The sequence below is a fragment of the Myotis nattereri genome (assembly GCF_964212035.1).
Source record: "Myotis nattereri genome assembly, chromosome: 1".
Taxonomy (NCBI): domain Eukaryota; kingdom Metazoa; phylum Chordata; class Mammalia; order Chiroptera; family Vespertilionidae; genus Myotis; species Myotis nattereri.
The window spans coordinates 209065454-209082885 of record NC_138075.1 but is presented as its reverse complement, the minus strand read 5'-3'; the positions used below and the strand labels follow the sequence as shown (position 1 = coordinate 209082885).

The following is a 17432-nucleotide window of genomic DNA, read 5'->3' as shown; positions in this document are numbered from 1 at the left end:
CTAATTGAAATTACTAGATTTATTTGTGTCCATTTATTTTCTATTCTCCTTTGCTCCTTGAGAAAGCTTCATGAGTGAAAGCCCTCTCCTACCCCTAAAAGTTTAGGAATTTGACTTGCAAGGATGGGGGACCTTTTTTCTGCCAAGGGACATTTGGATATTTAGAACATCATCCACGGGCCATACAAAATTATCAACTTACAAATTGGACTGACCTATTTGGTCAGACATTTAACTAACTCACCCCTCATTCCTTGGCAGGGCCAGAACAAATGATCTTGTGGGCCTTATACAGACATTCCGCACCCCTGGGTCTTAAAGGGTCTTGAACTGCCTTAGATCAGCGGTTTAGAGTCTGACTGCACAAATGCTTAACCCGAGGGCTAAGGCATTGATTTGGATTCACACAAAGATTTGAGAGCAGAGGAATGACACAACAGGGCGTCTCCCAATAGCTCGATTTAGCACATTACTTCCTAAGATCACTATGAGGCTCTGCTGCTACAGGGTGGCCAGAGGGAGACAAGTAAGAGGGCTGTCAGACTTCTCTACCAGGAGGTAGTGAGGGCCTCACTGTGATGATGGCCGACAATGGAACAAAAGGCCATGATGTAAGCGAGGACAGGCTTGAGTTCCAAAATGTGACCACAGATACAGCTTTCGGTTTGCAGTGTTTTCTCTGTGGCCTATCTGATATCATGAATTAACTGGCTAAATTAGCCAAGCTAGCTAATTTAGAAATTTGTATAGATTTGTTTCAATTCAAGTCTATGTTAGTGATTGTCCAGGTCTTTTGCCTAAGCTCTGCCTCTATCTTGATTCTAGTACCACATTCCCTACCCACTTGCCTGAGCAATTCCTAGTGGTCACCCCTCACACCTCTGCTGAGATGTGGCTTCTCCCAGGAAGCCTTTCCTGACCTCCTCCTCCATGCCTAGTCCGGCGTTCCCATAACATCCTGTATTTTCCCTATTGTTGTAATTACCATATTTCACTCTAATCACTGGCTTCCCGGTAGACAAATGTTTCTCAATCATTTTTGTTGGTTTTTGCCATCCTATCACAGATATTATGTGCGTCTGTTTATGTACTGTGTGCATATATACATATAGAGTACATACATATATATATATATATATTTCATATAATATGCATATTTTATAAGATATGTATATGTTTTACACATTAAAAGAGTAAGCTTTTTTATTTTTATCTTGCCCAGGAGCTAATTTTCTCTTTGAGGGTGACATTACCTCGGATGAGAATGAGAGCAATTGACTGGGCAGGCACTTCCGTTGTCCTGCTCACTTTGTATCATCAGTGCCACGCACACATACATGTGCTTGACAAACATTTGGGAATGACTCGCTGAGTCAAACAATTTCTTCAAACCTTAAAATTGTCCAACCTGGGTGTTGATTATTGAAACTATAAGGACGTATTTAAAAATAGTACATTTTAAATATCTGCTGCCTTTCATATGTGTATCTACTGCCAACGTGCCCCTGTCCTGACCTCCTCTCCTGGGGCATTTGCATAGGGCCAGTCAGTGTCACTGTTTCTTATGCCCAAACACAGTCCTTACAACACGTTCTTGGGATTGAGGAAGAGCCTGTGGCTGTGGAAATGTTTCCCATCTTTTCAAACTAACATACCTAAGTGGGAACTGAAACTATGACCATTATTTTTAAAAGAACAGATTTCTTCCATAAAGTTCAAAATTTTTAAAAATCAACCTCAGCTAGACAACATTAGAATGGGCTTTTTTTGAGGAAATGAATGTAGCCTTTTTATAGAGAGGTTGGCATTAGTCACTACTATATTATGCATACATTTATACATGTAGCATAAATTAAGTGAAGTCGTTTGTCAAAATTAAAAGTGCTTTCCACACAGAAGACAGGCAGTAAAATGTTTATATGTATGTATTTAGATCTAAACACAAACATATTCATATGACACATAAACATAAGATGTAATGCTAATATACTACATCTGATTCCCAAAGATGTGAAAACATACCACCTGTTACTTCATGCCCATGAGGATCTCTGTGTATTTTATCCTTCAGCCACCATAGTGTATTTATTCATATGTTAATTGGACAAACACTGCTTGTATCCCATGAGGGAGACATACATGCTATTCCTGTATATATGGTCTCATTCTTCCCTGGCCTCTTTGCAGACTATTCTTAACTCAGAGTGTTTCTTCAAACTGTCAGTCAGATCATTTCTTGCCTTTACTCCACCCTGAATGGCTCCTGGTTTCACTCAGAGAGAAAGACTCTGTATGAACTTGGCCCCTCCTGACTCTAGGACCTTCTTTTCTATCCTCTTCACTTATTGAACTCTAGCCACAATGACTCTCTTACTGTTATTGGAAATTTCCACATATGCTTTAGGTCTTTGTGTTTGTGGTTTCCCCTGCCTGGAATGTTCTTCCATCCATCAGATACCTGAATGACTAATAGAATCACCTCTTTGCTCAGATGTCACCTTTTCTCTGAGACCATCCCTGATTCTACATTTTATTGCCATCTCCTCCTACCTACACAACCTGACACTCCTGATCCTCCTTAACTTCCTCTGATCTATTTTCTTTCCTCTAGCATCATTACTTTCAAACATGTATGTCCTCATTTATTATGTTTATTTAGAAAATCCTCCATTCCACAACAAGGACGTAAGTTCCTTGAGGGCAGGTTCCTGTATGTGTTTTATTCGCTGTAAATCACAAAGATCTGGAATAGTGCCTGGCATATGGGACGTGCTCAAAAAATGTTTGTTGAATGAATGAATTCATAGAAAGAACTTGCATTTTAATACCAAAGTGGGAAGGGGAAAGTTGGAAGTGTCAAGTAGGAAAATAAATTAGCGTCAGGTGTTGACAGAATTAGCAGTGATTATTACAGATGGGGTGGCCACTGAAGACTTCACTGTGGAGGGGTCTTCTGTGCTGAGAAGCAACAGTGAAAGAAGCACACAGGAGAGCACAGCAGTGAGGAGAACAGCAAGTACCAAGATGGCACTAAGCGCGAGCTTCTAGTCCAGGCTGGAAGACCATCAGGGCAAATGCGTATGTGATGGGCAGAGAGGGGTGATGAGGTGTGACAGAAAAAGAGGGTCTGGTGACAGTTCACATTTCAATAAGATCTTCTGAAAATGGTCTCCAGATCCATATATGTGAAGATGTATGGCTGCAAAGAACCATGATTTGTCTCTAAATCTTCCCAAAGTTGTGCCTTTAACTTCCTCCTTTGACAAAATACTCGAGTAAACTCAGTTCACACTGTGTCTATGTGTGTTTGGCAGAAGCAAATTTCAAAACTCTCCACGATTTTTTTGCGGGGGATGGAAGGAAGTAGTGTGTGTTTCTGAAATAATGTCACACAGGGGCCTGTCTGTGCCATCTGGTCATTTGTGCTTGAGTTGTGACGGTCCTTTACTCTTCCTGACCAGGAGGCTTAGCTTTGACGGAGAGAAGGGCTCCAGGCCTGGTGGCTGTTTCTGCCGAAGCCTGTGGGAGGCTGCAGACAGACCTCACCTACACATTTCCGTAAGCCTCCTGCTGACCGAGTTTTGCTTGGCCTGAACTTCCTTTTTTTAAAAACTGAACTCATGACATGTGATTTCTAGTAAATAATGATACTGCCTCAACACTTACTTTCTCACCACATTAAAGAACTCTTTCTGTCAGAGGGAGGAAGCTTGCAGAGGCTAGTGCGACATTCATTTCATCAGAACCACCACTGCCTCACCACTTGGCATGGTTCGCAGCCAAGTGGTGAGGCAGTGGTGGGCATGCCCTGCTCGGCATGATTTTTCTTCTGTATAATTTTTTTTTTTTTGAAAATACCAATAAAATGAAATACCAAAGAACAATCTTGACTAAATAAATGAGAAGATTCTAAGCTATTGAAATTTTTACATTCATAGGCACTTCAGTTCTACTTAGGGTGCTTAGTTGTAATAATTTATAAAATTATCTTAAGGTTCAAGAATAAAATGAAATGAAATGAAATGAAGAAAGCAGATTAGAAAAAGCACATCTCTCTATATAAAAAAAGCCTCGGCCAGTGGTTCTCAACCTGTGGGTCACGACCCCTTTGGGGGTCGAGTGACCCTTTCACAGGGGTCGCCTGAGACCATCGGAAAACACATATATAATTACATATTGTTTTTGTGATTAATCACTATGCTTTAATTATCTTCAATTTGTAACAATGAAATCAGGGTTCACCACAACATGAGGAACTGTATTAAGGGGTCGCAGCATTAGGAAGGTTGAGAACCACTGGTTCTGACCATTTGCCTATTCACCTGTTCAACCATTCACCTGGTAGCTATGATGCGCAATGACCACCGGGGGCAGATGCTCCGGCCAGTAGAGAAGAGAGTCCAATTCTTTGCAGAATCAGCCCTGGGTTAGGTTGCTGCTGGGGCACTGTCGGCCCCCAAATTTGCTTCACCCGCACCTAAGACCCAGAGATCGGTTTTGGCCCTATTCCTGCGGGCCAGGCCGAGGGACCCCACCGATGCATGTATGGAGGGGGAATAGTGAACTACTAGTAACTGGTGATTTTAAAGTTTTCTGTAACTTAGTTTCATGCTTTCTACACTAGACTTAATTCCAATAACATATATGTTCCCTCTACCAACGGTGGAGGGGAGTCACAAGAGTCTTGGTAAGTAAAGAGAGCATGTCAATATTTTTTTTATCCTGTGAAAATTTTTAAAAACCTTATCACCCTTTTCAGTGTTTCAGTTTGGCTCTCCTTGCTCTTCCTTGATATCCTCAAGGCCAGCAGTCACCAGAATGACCTTGAAAGACCCAATTTTGAGTATGTCACTGAAAATTGACTTTATATTGTATGTGACATGTGAAAATGAGCAAAACTGGTTCAGTCAGAAATAGGATCCTCACTTTTTTTAAGAAAGTGTTTTACCCACCAATGTAATTAGAAGAGAATCTTTCCCTTTTCCTTCCCACCTCCTTCCTTTTCATCTTCTCCCTCCCTTTTCTTTTTCCCTCTCCCCTCTCCTCCTATCAATTCCCTTGACGATTCCTCTTTCCCTTGTTTCACCCCTCTTCCTTCTCTGTCCCTTATCATTCCTCTTTTTCCTTCTTCCTCCTTCACCCTCTGTCCATGAAGGGGAAGGTTTGCTCTGCTGAGCAGGCGGTATAACTAAACCAGAAATTGAGCACTATGTTGTCATATGGCTTTCAATAATTCGTTTACCAAAAAAAGTACATATATTCTTGCCTATCTGAGAAAATAAAATAAAAAAGGTAATTGATACTTGTATTACTCTTTTAAAATTGCAACATTTAAAAGTAAACAATGATGTTCATCAGTTCAAACAATTTTCTATTTCATGAATTCCAACTATTTCCTTTTTTTTTTTTTTTGTAGATTTACCATTCAAGATGCCAATTAACGAGTACTAACTAAGTGCCTCTTTGATATGAGATATTTTGTAGAGCCTAAAAATAATAGTGGTACAGGTCAAAGTCCAAGCTTTCAAGGAAGTTTCAATCCAGTTCAGGAAAGAAAGCGTAAACACTTGAAAAATTATAAAACAATGTAAGAGATAGTGCAACAATACAGTAATATGGCAAGACAGGAACTGATGACTAATTGCAAATGAATGACCAAGATGGTAAGTGTTAGGGCATTTCAGAGAAGGGAGTGATTCCTGTGGTCTGAGGTGGCCTGGGGACATGTCACAAAACAAGACAGATGTAGAGAATATTCAGGTTCTAAAGGGGAAGAGAGAAAAAGTCAGTGGGTTCCACACCAAGCAATGGTATGAGCTGAAACTTTGAAGCAGCAAAGCACAGGTGTTTCAGGAAACGACCTCTGTGGCTTGAGTAGAAGATGTGGAGAAATCAGATTGGAAATAAGTGGGGGAAAGGCTTATGGAGGGCTTTGAAGGCTTTGTTTAGGTCTACCAAAGGTCTCTGTGACATTGTCATAGGTGGGGCTCTCTGTCAAGATTTGTCAAAAGAATGTGGCATTTCATGACATAGAGATCAAGACAGAGATTCAAATCAGAGGTCCTTAGTACATGAGCAAACAGAAAATCTCTCAGCCGCTGGAACTGTTGCAATGAGCATGGCCATCACTGAGAGAAATAGGCATCTGTTTAGTTTATACGTAAGCTTTTCTTTTATCCTCTAAGTAATGACAAACCATCAGTAAATTTTGACCAGGCAGCTTACACACTCAAATTTTGTTAGCCATATCACTGTGACAGCCTATAAGGATAAATTATGGAAAGATATTAACAGTAAAATAGGGGCTAATGAAGGTGTCATGGAAGGGATGGCGATGAACTAATGTAAGACCATGATAGTAAGGATGGCAAGTAGAGAACAGAGCTGGAGAGGATTTGGAACCATCTGGATTTGACCTTAAGGTGAATGTGTGTGTGGGTCATAGGCTAAGAAGACATTGGGAGGTAGAGATAGCTGTGGGAAGAGGGTTTCTAGGGTGGCTCCCTGAACACTGTTTGAGCTATTATCCAATGATAAAACATAGTATTTTATTGACTTTACTTTGGAATTGTGCTTAAACTTGAATTTTATCTTTATTCTCCCAAATATTGCCACTTTCTCTTTGAAGGCCTATCACCAGCCCCCCTTTCTGCTCTGGGCCACACAACTGGCGGGGTGGATTAACTCAAAAACAATTATATTTTATCACTCTTCTAAAACTTCTCAGTTGACACTTTATATCTATTAATCAAAGTCCAAGCCATTTACCCTGTTATAAGGCCCTTCATAACCCCCCATATCTTATCCCCACAACTCCTTCATATGACATCTACCAAACTAACTTCTTCTGCTCCAGTCCACTCAAATTCTCACTCCTTTGACACATGATGCTCTTAGCTGCCTCAGAGACGTTTTACAGCTGCCCTTGTGACAGCATTGACTCCACACTTACTAGTAGTTCTGTTATCATCTTTTTAGAAGAAGCCTTTCAACTTCCCAGGCAGAATTAGGTACAACACTGTAATAACTAATGTTTATCACGTTATTCCCTGCTAGTAACTTGATAAAGCATTTACACATATTAACCATTTGCTGAAAAGATATGTGGTTGAAGAAACTGATGCACAGAGAGGCTTGTTCAAGGGGAAATAGCTAGAGAATGGTAGTTACTGTGTCAACAAAGTTTGTCTGATTCCGGTGGTACCATTACCCTGCTCTCTCCTTTTGGGACTGAGTTCCTCTGTGCTTGGAGCATAGCTCATTTCACTTTTGTAATCCCATCTCCTACTATGCATTCAATGATGTTTTGTTGATTTAATTCACAGATGAATGCATGCCTGGGAATTGATAAAGTGGTTTAAGTCAGAGTCGGTGACTGACAAAAGCCTTACCTCTATCCTTCCCCAGCTAGCAGCTACGTGGAGCAGAAGCTTTTCATGCCTTTGAAGGAGTGACTAATGTGAGGATACACACACACTGTGGCAAGGCCTGGGAAGAGATAGCTATCCAGGCCTTTCCCAGCAATATCCATATCATACTTTCTGTTTGAAAAGTTATTTCTGTCTATAATCCAAACAAACAAAAACAAAACAAAAATTCAGGAAATTAAAAAATATATATTAGAAAATTCTAGAAAGAATTATATCCAAGTTGAATGGGTACCTTGGCAAGTCTTTGGGACTGATAAAAAGTTGTTGCAATTCTAATTTAAAAGCGGAACAGTAAAGAGCAGAGGTGGAAATTGATGCGAGTTCTGTGTTGTGCATCTTTGATTTATTGAGCTACTTTCCAAATCAATAGTATCTCCCAGATAGCTGCATTTATGAATCCAGGCCATGTGCCTTTGCCAGACTTGCTTTGAACAATGAGAAAAATGTAAAGCATATTAACAATAATCAACACTTCATTGCTAAATTCTAGGTATGTTCGAAGCACTTTACCTATTCTAGACTGCTTTTGAAAACTATACTGACTCATGCATATTCCATACAGATGTCCTGAATTATCCTGGTCTATGGCTCCTTAATATTTGCAGCCATCCCCTTTCTTCTGACTGGTCCAACTCCATAGATCAGTTGGAGTTTCTTAAATTGCTCTCTCTGGTTACTAGGGATCTAAGGTTTCTCCTTTTGTGACTAACTTCTTCAAAGGCTGAGAGATAGTTAATCCCTTTCTCTTGACAAAACCATAATCAGAGTGAAGCCTTAAAAAAGATCACTTTCAGAGAAGCAATTGAAAAAAAGAATGAAGTAACAGAACCTAAGTTTGACTGCAGGGGTTTAAAACCAAGAAAGGACTGCATTAAGCAAAGACATAGAACTTCATTATTTTAAGAATTGGCAGCAGCCTGATTTCATGTCCAAAAAAACTTAATTTCTAGATTTATCTCCACTGAAACCACTTTGGGTCAGCTCTTATTGCTCTCAACTTGGTTCCCATTTCTCCCCGGCCCCCCTCTGCACAGTAATCTTATTTCTCTGTGGCTTTATTCTGGTCTTCATATCTCTCTGTGTAAAAGCACTTTGCATTTCTGTCCAAGCCATCAGGAAGTTCTACACTGTGTGTGCAATTAGAATAAATCCACGAGGAAAGCAACAGGATATTGATGAACTGATATTGCTCTCTTTTAAGATATTTGTTCTAAAGTTGTTGTTTTTTGTTGTTTTGTTTGTTTGTGTATGTGTGTGTTGTTTCTTTCTTTTTTTTTTTTGGTGCACATGTTCATGTGGAAATTTTCTGAGGCACACAAAAATAGAGAAAATATACAATGAACCTACATGGACCCATCACCCATCATTTTCTGCCATTCTTGTTTTATCTAATACCCCTGGTATTAGATATTTCCATCCACCCTGGGTATTCCACCCACCCAGTATTTCCATCCACCCTGGGTATGTTTGTTTGTTTGAGTATTTTAAAGCAAACCACAGCTACTATATCGCTTGTATATAATTCTGTATGTGTCTTTAAGAGATAAGAATGTCATACATAAAATGAGCTATTATCATTTAACTAGAGGCTCAGTGCACAAAATTTGTGCACTTGGGAGGGGAGTCCCTCAGCCTGGCCTGAGCCCTCTCACAGTCTGGGACCCCTCGAAGGATGTCTGACTGATGGTTTAGGCCCGGGGAGCAGGCCTAAGCTGGAAGTCGAACATCCTTAGCACTGCTGCGGAGGTGGGCTAGGCTCTCACCACTGCTGTTGTGCTTGCCAGCCGTGAGCCTGGCTTCTGGCTGAGTGGTGCACCCCCTGTGAGAGCACACTGACCACCAGACAGAAGCTCCTGCATTGAGCATCTGCTCCCTGGTGGTCAGTGAATGTCATAGCAACCAGTCATTCAGCCATTTGGTCAACTTGCATATTAGCCTTTTATTATAATAGGATAGTATCTACTATTCAGCATGTGCTATATTCATGACTTACTCTTTTTTTCTTTTTTCTTTTTTAATGGTTAATTTGTAAAAAAAACACACCACAGGGTTCTAGGGTTCTAAAAATGCCCACACATTGCATTCGGCTTGTATGTCTCTGCAACCATTTGTTGAACTGCCACTGTGGGTTGCGTCCTTTACAGACAGTATTTCCATCCACCCTCACAGCATACTTCAGAGGTTGGGCCCATCATCTCTGTCTCACCAGCTGGAGTTTAGTGAGAATGTTTGGATGGCTTGCCTCAACTTGCATGATTTACCCAGGCAAAGGCTGTGAATACTGGGACCCAGACTTCAAAGTTATTCCTCTTTTATGCTGGTGTATTTCTTCTTCCCTGAGTAAGTGAGACTCCTGCTTCCTTCACATCTGCCACTCTTAACTCTGTGCCATTGCTTCTCATATCCTTTGCCCCTTCAGGGTGTTTGGCAAATCTAGATCCTGAAGTTAGGTATCTCCCTCCCCGCCCCCCCCCCCCCCCCCCCCCGTTAGTGAGGTGCTGAAACCCCCCCAGCAGGGGGGGCTTTGGTTAAATTGTTTCTTCTGAGAGCTGACCTTTTTATGGTAAGAAGAACAGAATGCTGTGGTGTATTTGAAAATGGTTCCTTTTGCCCTCTCCCTGCCAGATGGACAAGGGGATTTTTTTCAGATAGTCACTGTGAGAAGCTGGTTGAGCCCCTGGAGGTGACATTCACAAAAGTGTGGGAGCATCCTTGAGGGGTCCCCTAGGGTTTGTAACTCCCAGTCTTGTGTGGACACTGAGCCTCCAGCAACTTGTCAATTACAGTTCAGGTTTCCTTGGGAGGGGCGGGGGGGGGGGCGGGGGGGGGGGCTAGTTCCCGCTGGTCAGTGCTTGTGGGTTTCTGCTTTGGAAAGTCGCCATATCAACTGTCAGTCTTTTCCAAAATGGGACAGGGGTTTGCCCTGTGACCTTATTTCTCTTCCAGATATAAAGAGAGTTGTTGATTTTTTTCCGTTTGTTCAGCTTTTTCCTTGTTGTTAGGACAGAGTAGCAGCTTCCCGCTTCTTACATGCCTTACTGGAAACCAGAAGTTTAGCCCAGTTCACACCAGTTTGTCCTCACTCAACTCTGAAGGAAGCTTTTATTTGATTTGTAGTTGAACCCATGCCGGCAGCACAAACTTTTAATGCTAACATCACTCTTATGACCAGATTACTTCTTTGATGAATATTCTAACTTATTTGCAATGGGGATTCTATAGGATTTGTATATTATAAAGACTGAAAATATAAATGTTTACTATTATGAAGCAAGAGACGAACTCAAGTTAAGCAAATAGCAGCTATTACTTAGTTGAAGAGGCCTCTATGCAAAATAAATACAGAGCACAATAAGCAGTGAAAACCGGTACTTAGTCATGGCATCTAAAAGGCTTATGGTAAAATCCATGCTAAAGATACACAGAAATATAATTACTATATATACTTCCTCAATCTCTTATTATTCATATCACTTTCACTTGTATATCTTCTAAAACATGATACACAACAGAAATGACCTATTTACCAGAAATGATAGACAAAAGAAATGACCTATTTACCAGAAAAATCTGCAATAAGTGTGCGGGGGTGGGAGGAATGTGAGGGTTAAGGCTGCATGGAGGAGTGGTTGCCACATGATATTGTAACAATTACTTGTGAAATTCTCTTCATGCGTAAGTGCCTAAGGGTAAATGATAAGAAATAATAACATTTTTTTGTTATCCTTGTTGCTGGTTGCATTGCACTGAGGTTAGCTGTCCTGCTCTGTGATATCCATGTTAGAGGGAGCTTTCAGGGTCTTAAAATCCTTAGCACATTGCTACACAAACTCTGGTTCCGCAGTAGACACCAAAGAACTTGTAGGCAAGTGCAAATTCAAGGGGAGAGGTTATCACTTATTGTTTCTATATCTGCTAAATGGCAACCGCATTGTGCGTGTCCTTGGAATTAGTGAGCACCCCAGTTACCATTGAAAATGGGATATTGCCACCAGATTCGAAGAGAGACTTTTATGTCATTATTACCACTTAGTGCTTAAAATATATGTGTAAAATTCTGGGGAGCGTCAACATAAAAGCAGGTTACCTCAGAGAAATAACAAACCTTCTTTCAGCAAAAAGTGGAACCTGAGAAGATACAACAGCATAGCACCTTTTGGTTGGGAGAGGAAAGTAGGGAATAATGAGAGGCAGTTCCACCAAGGGAGTCACCTAGGGCCGTGGTCGGCAAACTGCGGCTCGCGAGCCACATGCGGCTCTTTGGCCCCTTGAATGTGGCTCTTCCTAAGCCTTACGAGTACCCTAATTAAGCTAATGACAATGTACCTACCTATATAGTTTAAGTTTAAAAACTGTGGCTCTCAAAAGAAATTTAAATTGTTGTACTGCTGATATTTGGCTCTGCCGACCACTGACTAGGGAACCACGTGTAGATGCTGGGAACCTGTGGGAGGGGATGCTGTATAGGACGAGCAAAGCTTCCTGGTTTGGCTTGGAGCTGACCCTGAGCACCAGGGAGATTTCAAAAGTACTGTGCAAGGCAAAAAATAACGCACAGATAAAAATCCAGCAATACAAGAAAACAGGAGGGGAGGGGAGGGGTCATTGAACTTCCCTGATGAAGAGGTCATGTGTGAGGCTAGCCCAGGGCCCAGCCCGGAGGCCTTCAAGAGCCAGGGTGTCCTGTGCTGCTCCGCCACACTCCACCGCCTCCATGGTTCTGTGCCAGACGAAGGGCGTGGCTTGCATTTCATGCGTGTGAAAAGACATATATTTAAACACTAGAATCACTCTGAATGCATCAAGATGCTAGGAGACATCTCTGAAGAAAAAAAAAAAATGACTGAGGGGAGAATTATTAATGTGAAGAGAAGAAAAAATGCAACATGTATCTCTTGTCCTGGATTCAGTCAAGTCCACGTGCCCTTTGATGGGTATGGTAGAATGTGCTGCACTATTTAATTTGGCATTTCTCTTCTTGTTTTGAGAGTTTTAAGCACATAGTTGATGTCTTGAAAATTCTGGGTATTTTGCAGTGCTACAGTATTAGTATATTTGAACTTAAGTTGTTCGTTTGTTGTTTCTTAATTGCCTCAGATTAAAATTTCTTTTCTAAAAAATATATTTTTATTGATTTCAGAGAGGAAGAGAGAGATAGAAACATCAATGATGAGAAAGAATCATTGATCGGCTGCCTCCTACATGCCCCCTACTGGGGATCGAGCCCGCAACCCGAGTATATGCCCTTGATGGGAATAGAACCCAGGACCCTTCAGTCCACAGGCTGACACTCTATCCACTGAGCCAAAGTGGCTAGGGATGATTAAAATTTCTTAAGGGGAAATACATACATATATATATATGTGTGTGTGTGTGTGTGTGTGTGTGTGTATATATATATATATATATATATAACTTTATATAAAATTTATGTAATGGCTATGACAAGAATCTCTACAAAATTATATTCAGAATTAATCAATTTGTATTGAGCGCTCATTTTGATTTAGACAGTGTTCTACTCATTTGCATAGAGAATTTCCATCCTCCTTGAATCATTGCTGTAAAGTAGGCTTTTAAAAAAATATTTTGAAATAATTATAGATTCACATAAATTGAAAAAAATAATAATACAGAGAGGTCCCATATAGTCCTCACCCAGTTGTCCTCAGTGGTTACAGCTTACGGGACTAGAGTATGACATCAAACAGGAAGTTGTCATCGAAGTGCATGCACACTTCTATGCCATGTTATCACGTGTGAGATTTGTGGAACCACTGCACTCAAGATACAGAACTTTCCCATCCACCACAAAGATCCCCCTTGTGCTTCCGCTAACGGTCATTCCCCCACCATCCCTAATGCCTGGCATCATTAATCTGTCCTGCATCTTTATAAGCCTGTAATTTCAAGAATGTCATGTAGATGGAACCAGGGTATGGGTGACCTTTTCACTCAGCTGAGTTCTCTGAAGTCCATGCAAGTTGTTGCATGCATCAGTGACTTGTCCTTTTAATTGCTGAAAAGTATCCCACCATGTAGATGTGTCACACTTGGCTCACCCATTGCAGAAAATATTAGCTGTTTTCAGTTTTCTGGCTACGACAAGTAGAGCTGCTATGAACATTGTGTACAGAATTTTGTGATGTGTGTTTTTAAAAAATATATAAATCACTTTTCAGAGCTGAGATAGAGGAGATAAAGTGTCCGGAGCACAGAACAGGTTTCCAAACCCAGATGTTTTTACTTTGTTTCCTGTGCTGTTTCTAATGATCCCAGATTCAATGAGAACAAACTGTTCTACAGTGTAGAAAAGTAATGATTATATTTTTTATTACATCTTGATAAACTATTGGTTTTAGAATAATATCTGCTCAAAGACTTGATTATTTTTAGCATTCTGTATGCACACTGATTCGCTCATTTATTCATTAACACTATTGTTTTAGTGTCATTAGGTGCCAGGTCCTGTGCTGTGTGTCACAACAGGTGTCTGCCCCATGAAGTCCTTTCCAAAATACTATGTTTACAGCACAGAGGTAGCTTGCTGGTTTAATAGTTTTAAATTATACTTGGAAAAATGTTTACTCACAGATAACTGCTATAACAATAGTTAAATCTGTGTTCTTTTTTAAAATTTTTATATTGAGTTTTGGAGAGAGAGGAATGGAGAGGGAGAGAGAAACATCATCAGCAGCCTCCTGCACAACCTCCTCCCAAGGATTGATCCTGCAACCGAGGAATGTACCCTGACCTTTAGGTGCTTGAGACAATGCCCAGCCAATAAAGTCACACCAGCCAGGGCTAAATGTGTATTCTCAGATTTAAATTTTTTGAAAGATTTGGGTTAACATATTTTGCCTCATCGTAGGAAAGCAATTGCTGAGCATGCATGCACAAATACACAATCTAATTTGCAAGGTATGCAGTTCAATACTGCTTTCAAATAAGGGTGAGGTTCAGACGGATTTTTATTTGTGACTTGTTCACAAATTAATCATTTCTTCTACTTAGTCTATGTCTCTTTCCCCCAATAGCATGAAAAATTAATCAGCCGGCCACAGAGTACGAAAAGAATTTCTACAGATCCTCTAGGTAAGAGTGCCCTCACTACAGAGCTGCCTTTTCTCTCTTATATTATACTAGAGGCCTGGTGCACGAAATTCATGCATGGGGGGTGGGGGGGGGTCCCTCAGCCTGGTCTGTGCCCTCTTGCAATCCGGGACCCCTTGGTGGATGTCTGACTGCCAATTTATGGGCCTAAACCAGCAGTCAGACATCCCTCTTGCAATCCGGGAGGCTGCATGCACCAGTGACCATACTTTTCATACAGGTGAAAGGCACCTTGCTGTTGTATGGGCAGCTACATTTTTTTGCCCTGGTTATAAAAAGTAGTATGTAACATGATCCTTCTGAAGCAATAGTACTATTTTCCCCATCTTATGGGTGGAAAACTGAAGCAGAGAGAAGTTAAGTAATTGTCTTTGTCACACAGTTATAAGTGTCAGAATCAGGGCTGACCACAAAATGTGCAAGAGTCTATCCATATCATCACTGCATCATCCTGTTTTTTCAGAGTGAGAGTAGCCTTGCCAGGTTTTAATTTTTAAATCTAAGAAACTGTTCCCAATATATAGGGTAGGGGGCAGCTCCTGCATTGAGCATCTGCCCCCTGGTGGTCAGTGCTCATCATAGCAACTGGTCGTTCTGCTGTTCAGTCAGTTTTCATATTAGGCTTTTATTATATAAGATATTTTATGCAAATCCTTTTATAAAAATGAATAGAGAACTTTGCAGTTCAATAATCATTAAGTTTATCACCCTAATAAATGTTTTCCTTTGGAAGTCATGCATGTTTAATTCAAAGCATACTCGAATGTAGACATAGTTAAATTTATATTAAAATCTATAAGAAATATAAAGTCTACTAAGCAATATTTTACTACGATAACTCGTAATTGCTTAGTTTGGTAAGTAGAGCAGTGCAGTTTTTTTCTGAAATGCTGACTGTTAATTGTGAGTCTTAAAGTTTGGTCACCTCAAATCTACATTTGAGGGCAATAGACTTTAAATGGAGGTATACTGGTATGAAACCACAACAGAAACCTGTGCTTTTTATTGTGGTTACGCAGAAATCGCTTACATAACAATGATGGGGATTGCAGGGTAGAATTGGACAGTTTTATTCTATTTTAGCCTTTGAAACAATTCATTCTGTGATGTTAATAATGACTTTAATCATTTATTGGTCTCCAGAAAACACATGAGTGTGTTTCACTCCTGTGTTAAACCCACCACTGATGGCAAATTCCCTTCAGGGATTACCTTTATAGATTTGTACAGAAAACGTCCAGGCTTTACTGAATTACACTAGAAGAAAGTAGGCTGGGAATAAGCCTTAGTGCTATACATCCTCTCAGAGGCACTAAAACTGCTTTCAAAGACACAGCAGGTGACACAGCAAAAAAAAAACAAACAGAAAACACCAAAGCTACCCCCTACTCCCCACACACACCTCCGCCAAACAAGAAACCAAACGAAACCAAATGAAAAACAGCAGTAGATGAAAGTCCAGGAAGTTTGTTAACTTTTGAAGAATCTGATGTTCAAATAACTCTCACTGCCATTGTCACAACCACGGGAGGGCACAGGGCACCCTGCTCTTCCCTACCTGCACCAGGAAGTCCTAGGTTGTTACACTTTGTGGTCTTACAGGACCAATACCATCTGAGCTGCTGCAGGAAGGGTGATGGGAGGTGAGGTTAGAGCAGGATTAAACTATAAAAAGCTTTACATGCTAAGTTAGTTAAGGCATTCAGACAATAGTTTATGAGAGATGTATTAACAAGGAACAAATAAGATCTGCTTAGACTGAAAACTTCTCTTTATTAGTTGTGTGGGAGACTAAAGTTAGGCAAAACTGACAGCAGGGATATGAATTAGAACCCAGGTTCCTACAATTCTCCAGAAAAGAGAGATAGGTCATGACCAAGGGTGGGTCAGTAAGGCCGAAAACTGGGGGAAATAGCTGAGACATGTTTACCAGTAGAGTTAGAACCAATTGAACTTTGGTACAGGGGATAAGAAATAGGCTTTGAGAAATTAGAATAATATAACATGTTTTAGCTTACTCAACTGAGTGGTCACATTTACTGAAAAAGTTGATGGAGTGAAGGATCAGGTGGAGGAAGGAAAGGCCAAAGTTGATTTTGATTTGAGAAATAGAGGGTGGTATATCCTGGTAAAGATAACTGGGAGGTGAACATTGCATATGCTCTACCAGGATCTAGGAAAACGAAGCCACAGATGAAGATCTAGTAGATCTGGGCTGTTTCACAAAGAGCACATGGCTGAGGCGATAAGAGTTGATGAGTTCGTTGAGTGGGGAGGATAGAAATAGAAGAGGTCTGAGATTGGAAGCACTAATTCAGCTGTATCAGGAGGAAGAGACTCAGCAACGCAGTAAGAGCCATGTGGCAGAAGAGGGAACCCAAAGGAAGCGGTAAAACGCCTTGTGAACTCAGATGAGACAGACTGAGAATCAGCTGTTGTAAGGAGTAATTAGGAGGGCTCTGGGAAAACTGGAAAGGCTTCAGTAGAGTTTTAAAAGAGGGTCCAGAATCCCTAAAGCAAGGGTTTAAGAAGTGAGCCGGCAGAGATGAACTCGAGGCATCAAGTTTACATTAGGCATTAAAAGATTTTATGGTAAAAGGTGTAACATTTATACAATCTGAAGAGAAACCACAGTATAGGGAATATAGTCAATAATATTATAATAACTATAAATGGTGCCAGGTGCATACTGGAAATATCCGGGGGGAACACTTTGTAAACTATGCGATTGTCTAACCACTATGCTGTACACCTGAAACCAATACAAAATAATATTGAAAGTTAAAAAAAAAAAGGTAAAATAAAGATCCTTGTCCTTTAGCTCTGAAAACAAACATAAAAGATTTTATGGGAAGGGAAGGAAGAGATAGCTCAGTAGGTTGAAAGAGT

The 17432-nt window shown here is 40.6% G+C and overlaps 1 protein-coding gene across 1 annotated transcript in view; it reads left to right on the top strand.

Annotated features, from left to right (window-relative positions):
• DTHD1 (death domain containing 1) overlaps window positions 1-17432 on the top strand; it is a gene marked incomplete at its 5' end in the record, with an annotated part of 57511 nt that overhangs the window by 37022 nt on the left and 3057 nt on the right. The window contains one exon of the mRNA XM_081100027.1: window positions 14468-14525. Within this exon, the coding sequence (XP_080956153.1) occupies window positions 14468-14525 (58 nt within the window). The remainder of the gene's footprint in view (window positions 1-14467; window positions 14526-17432) is intronic.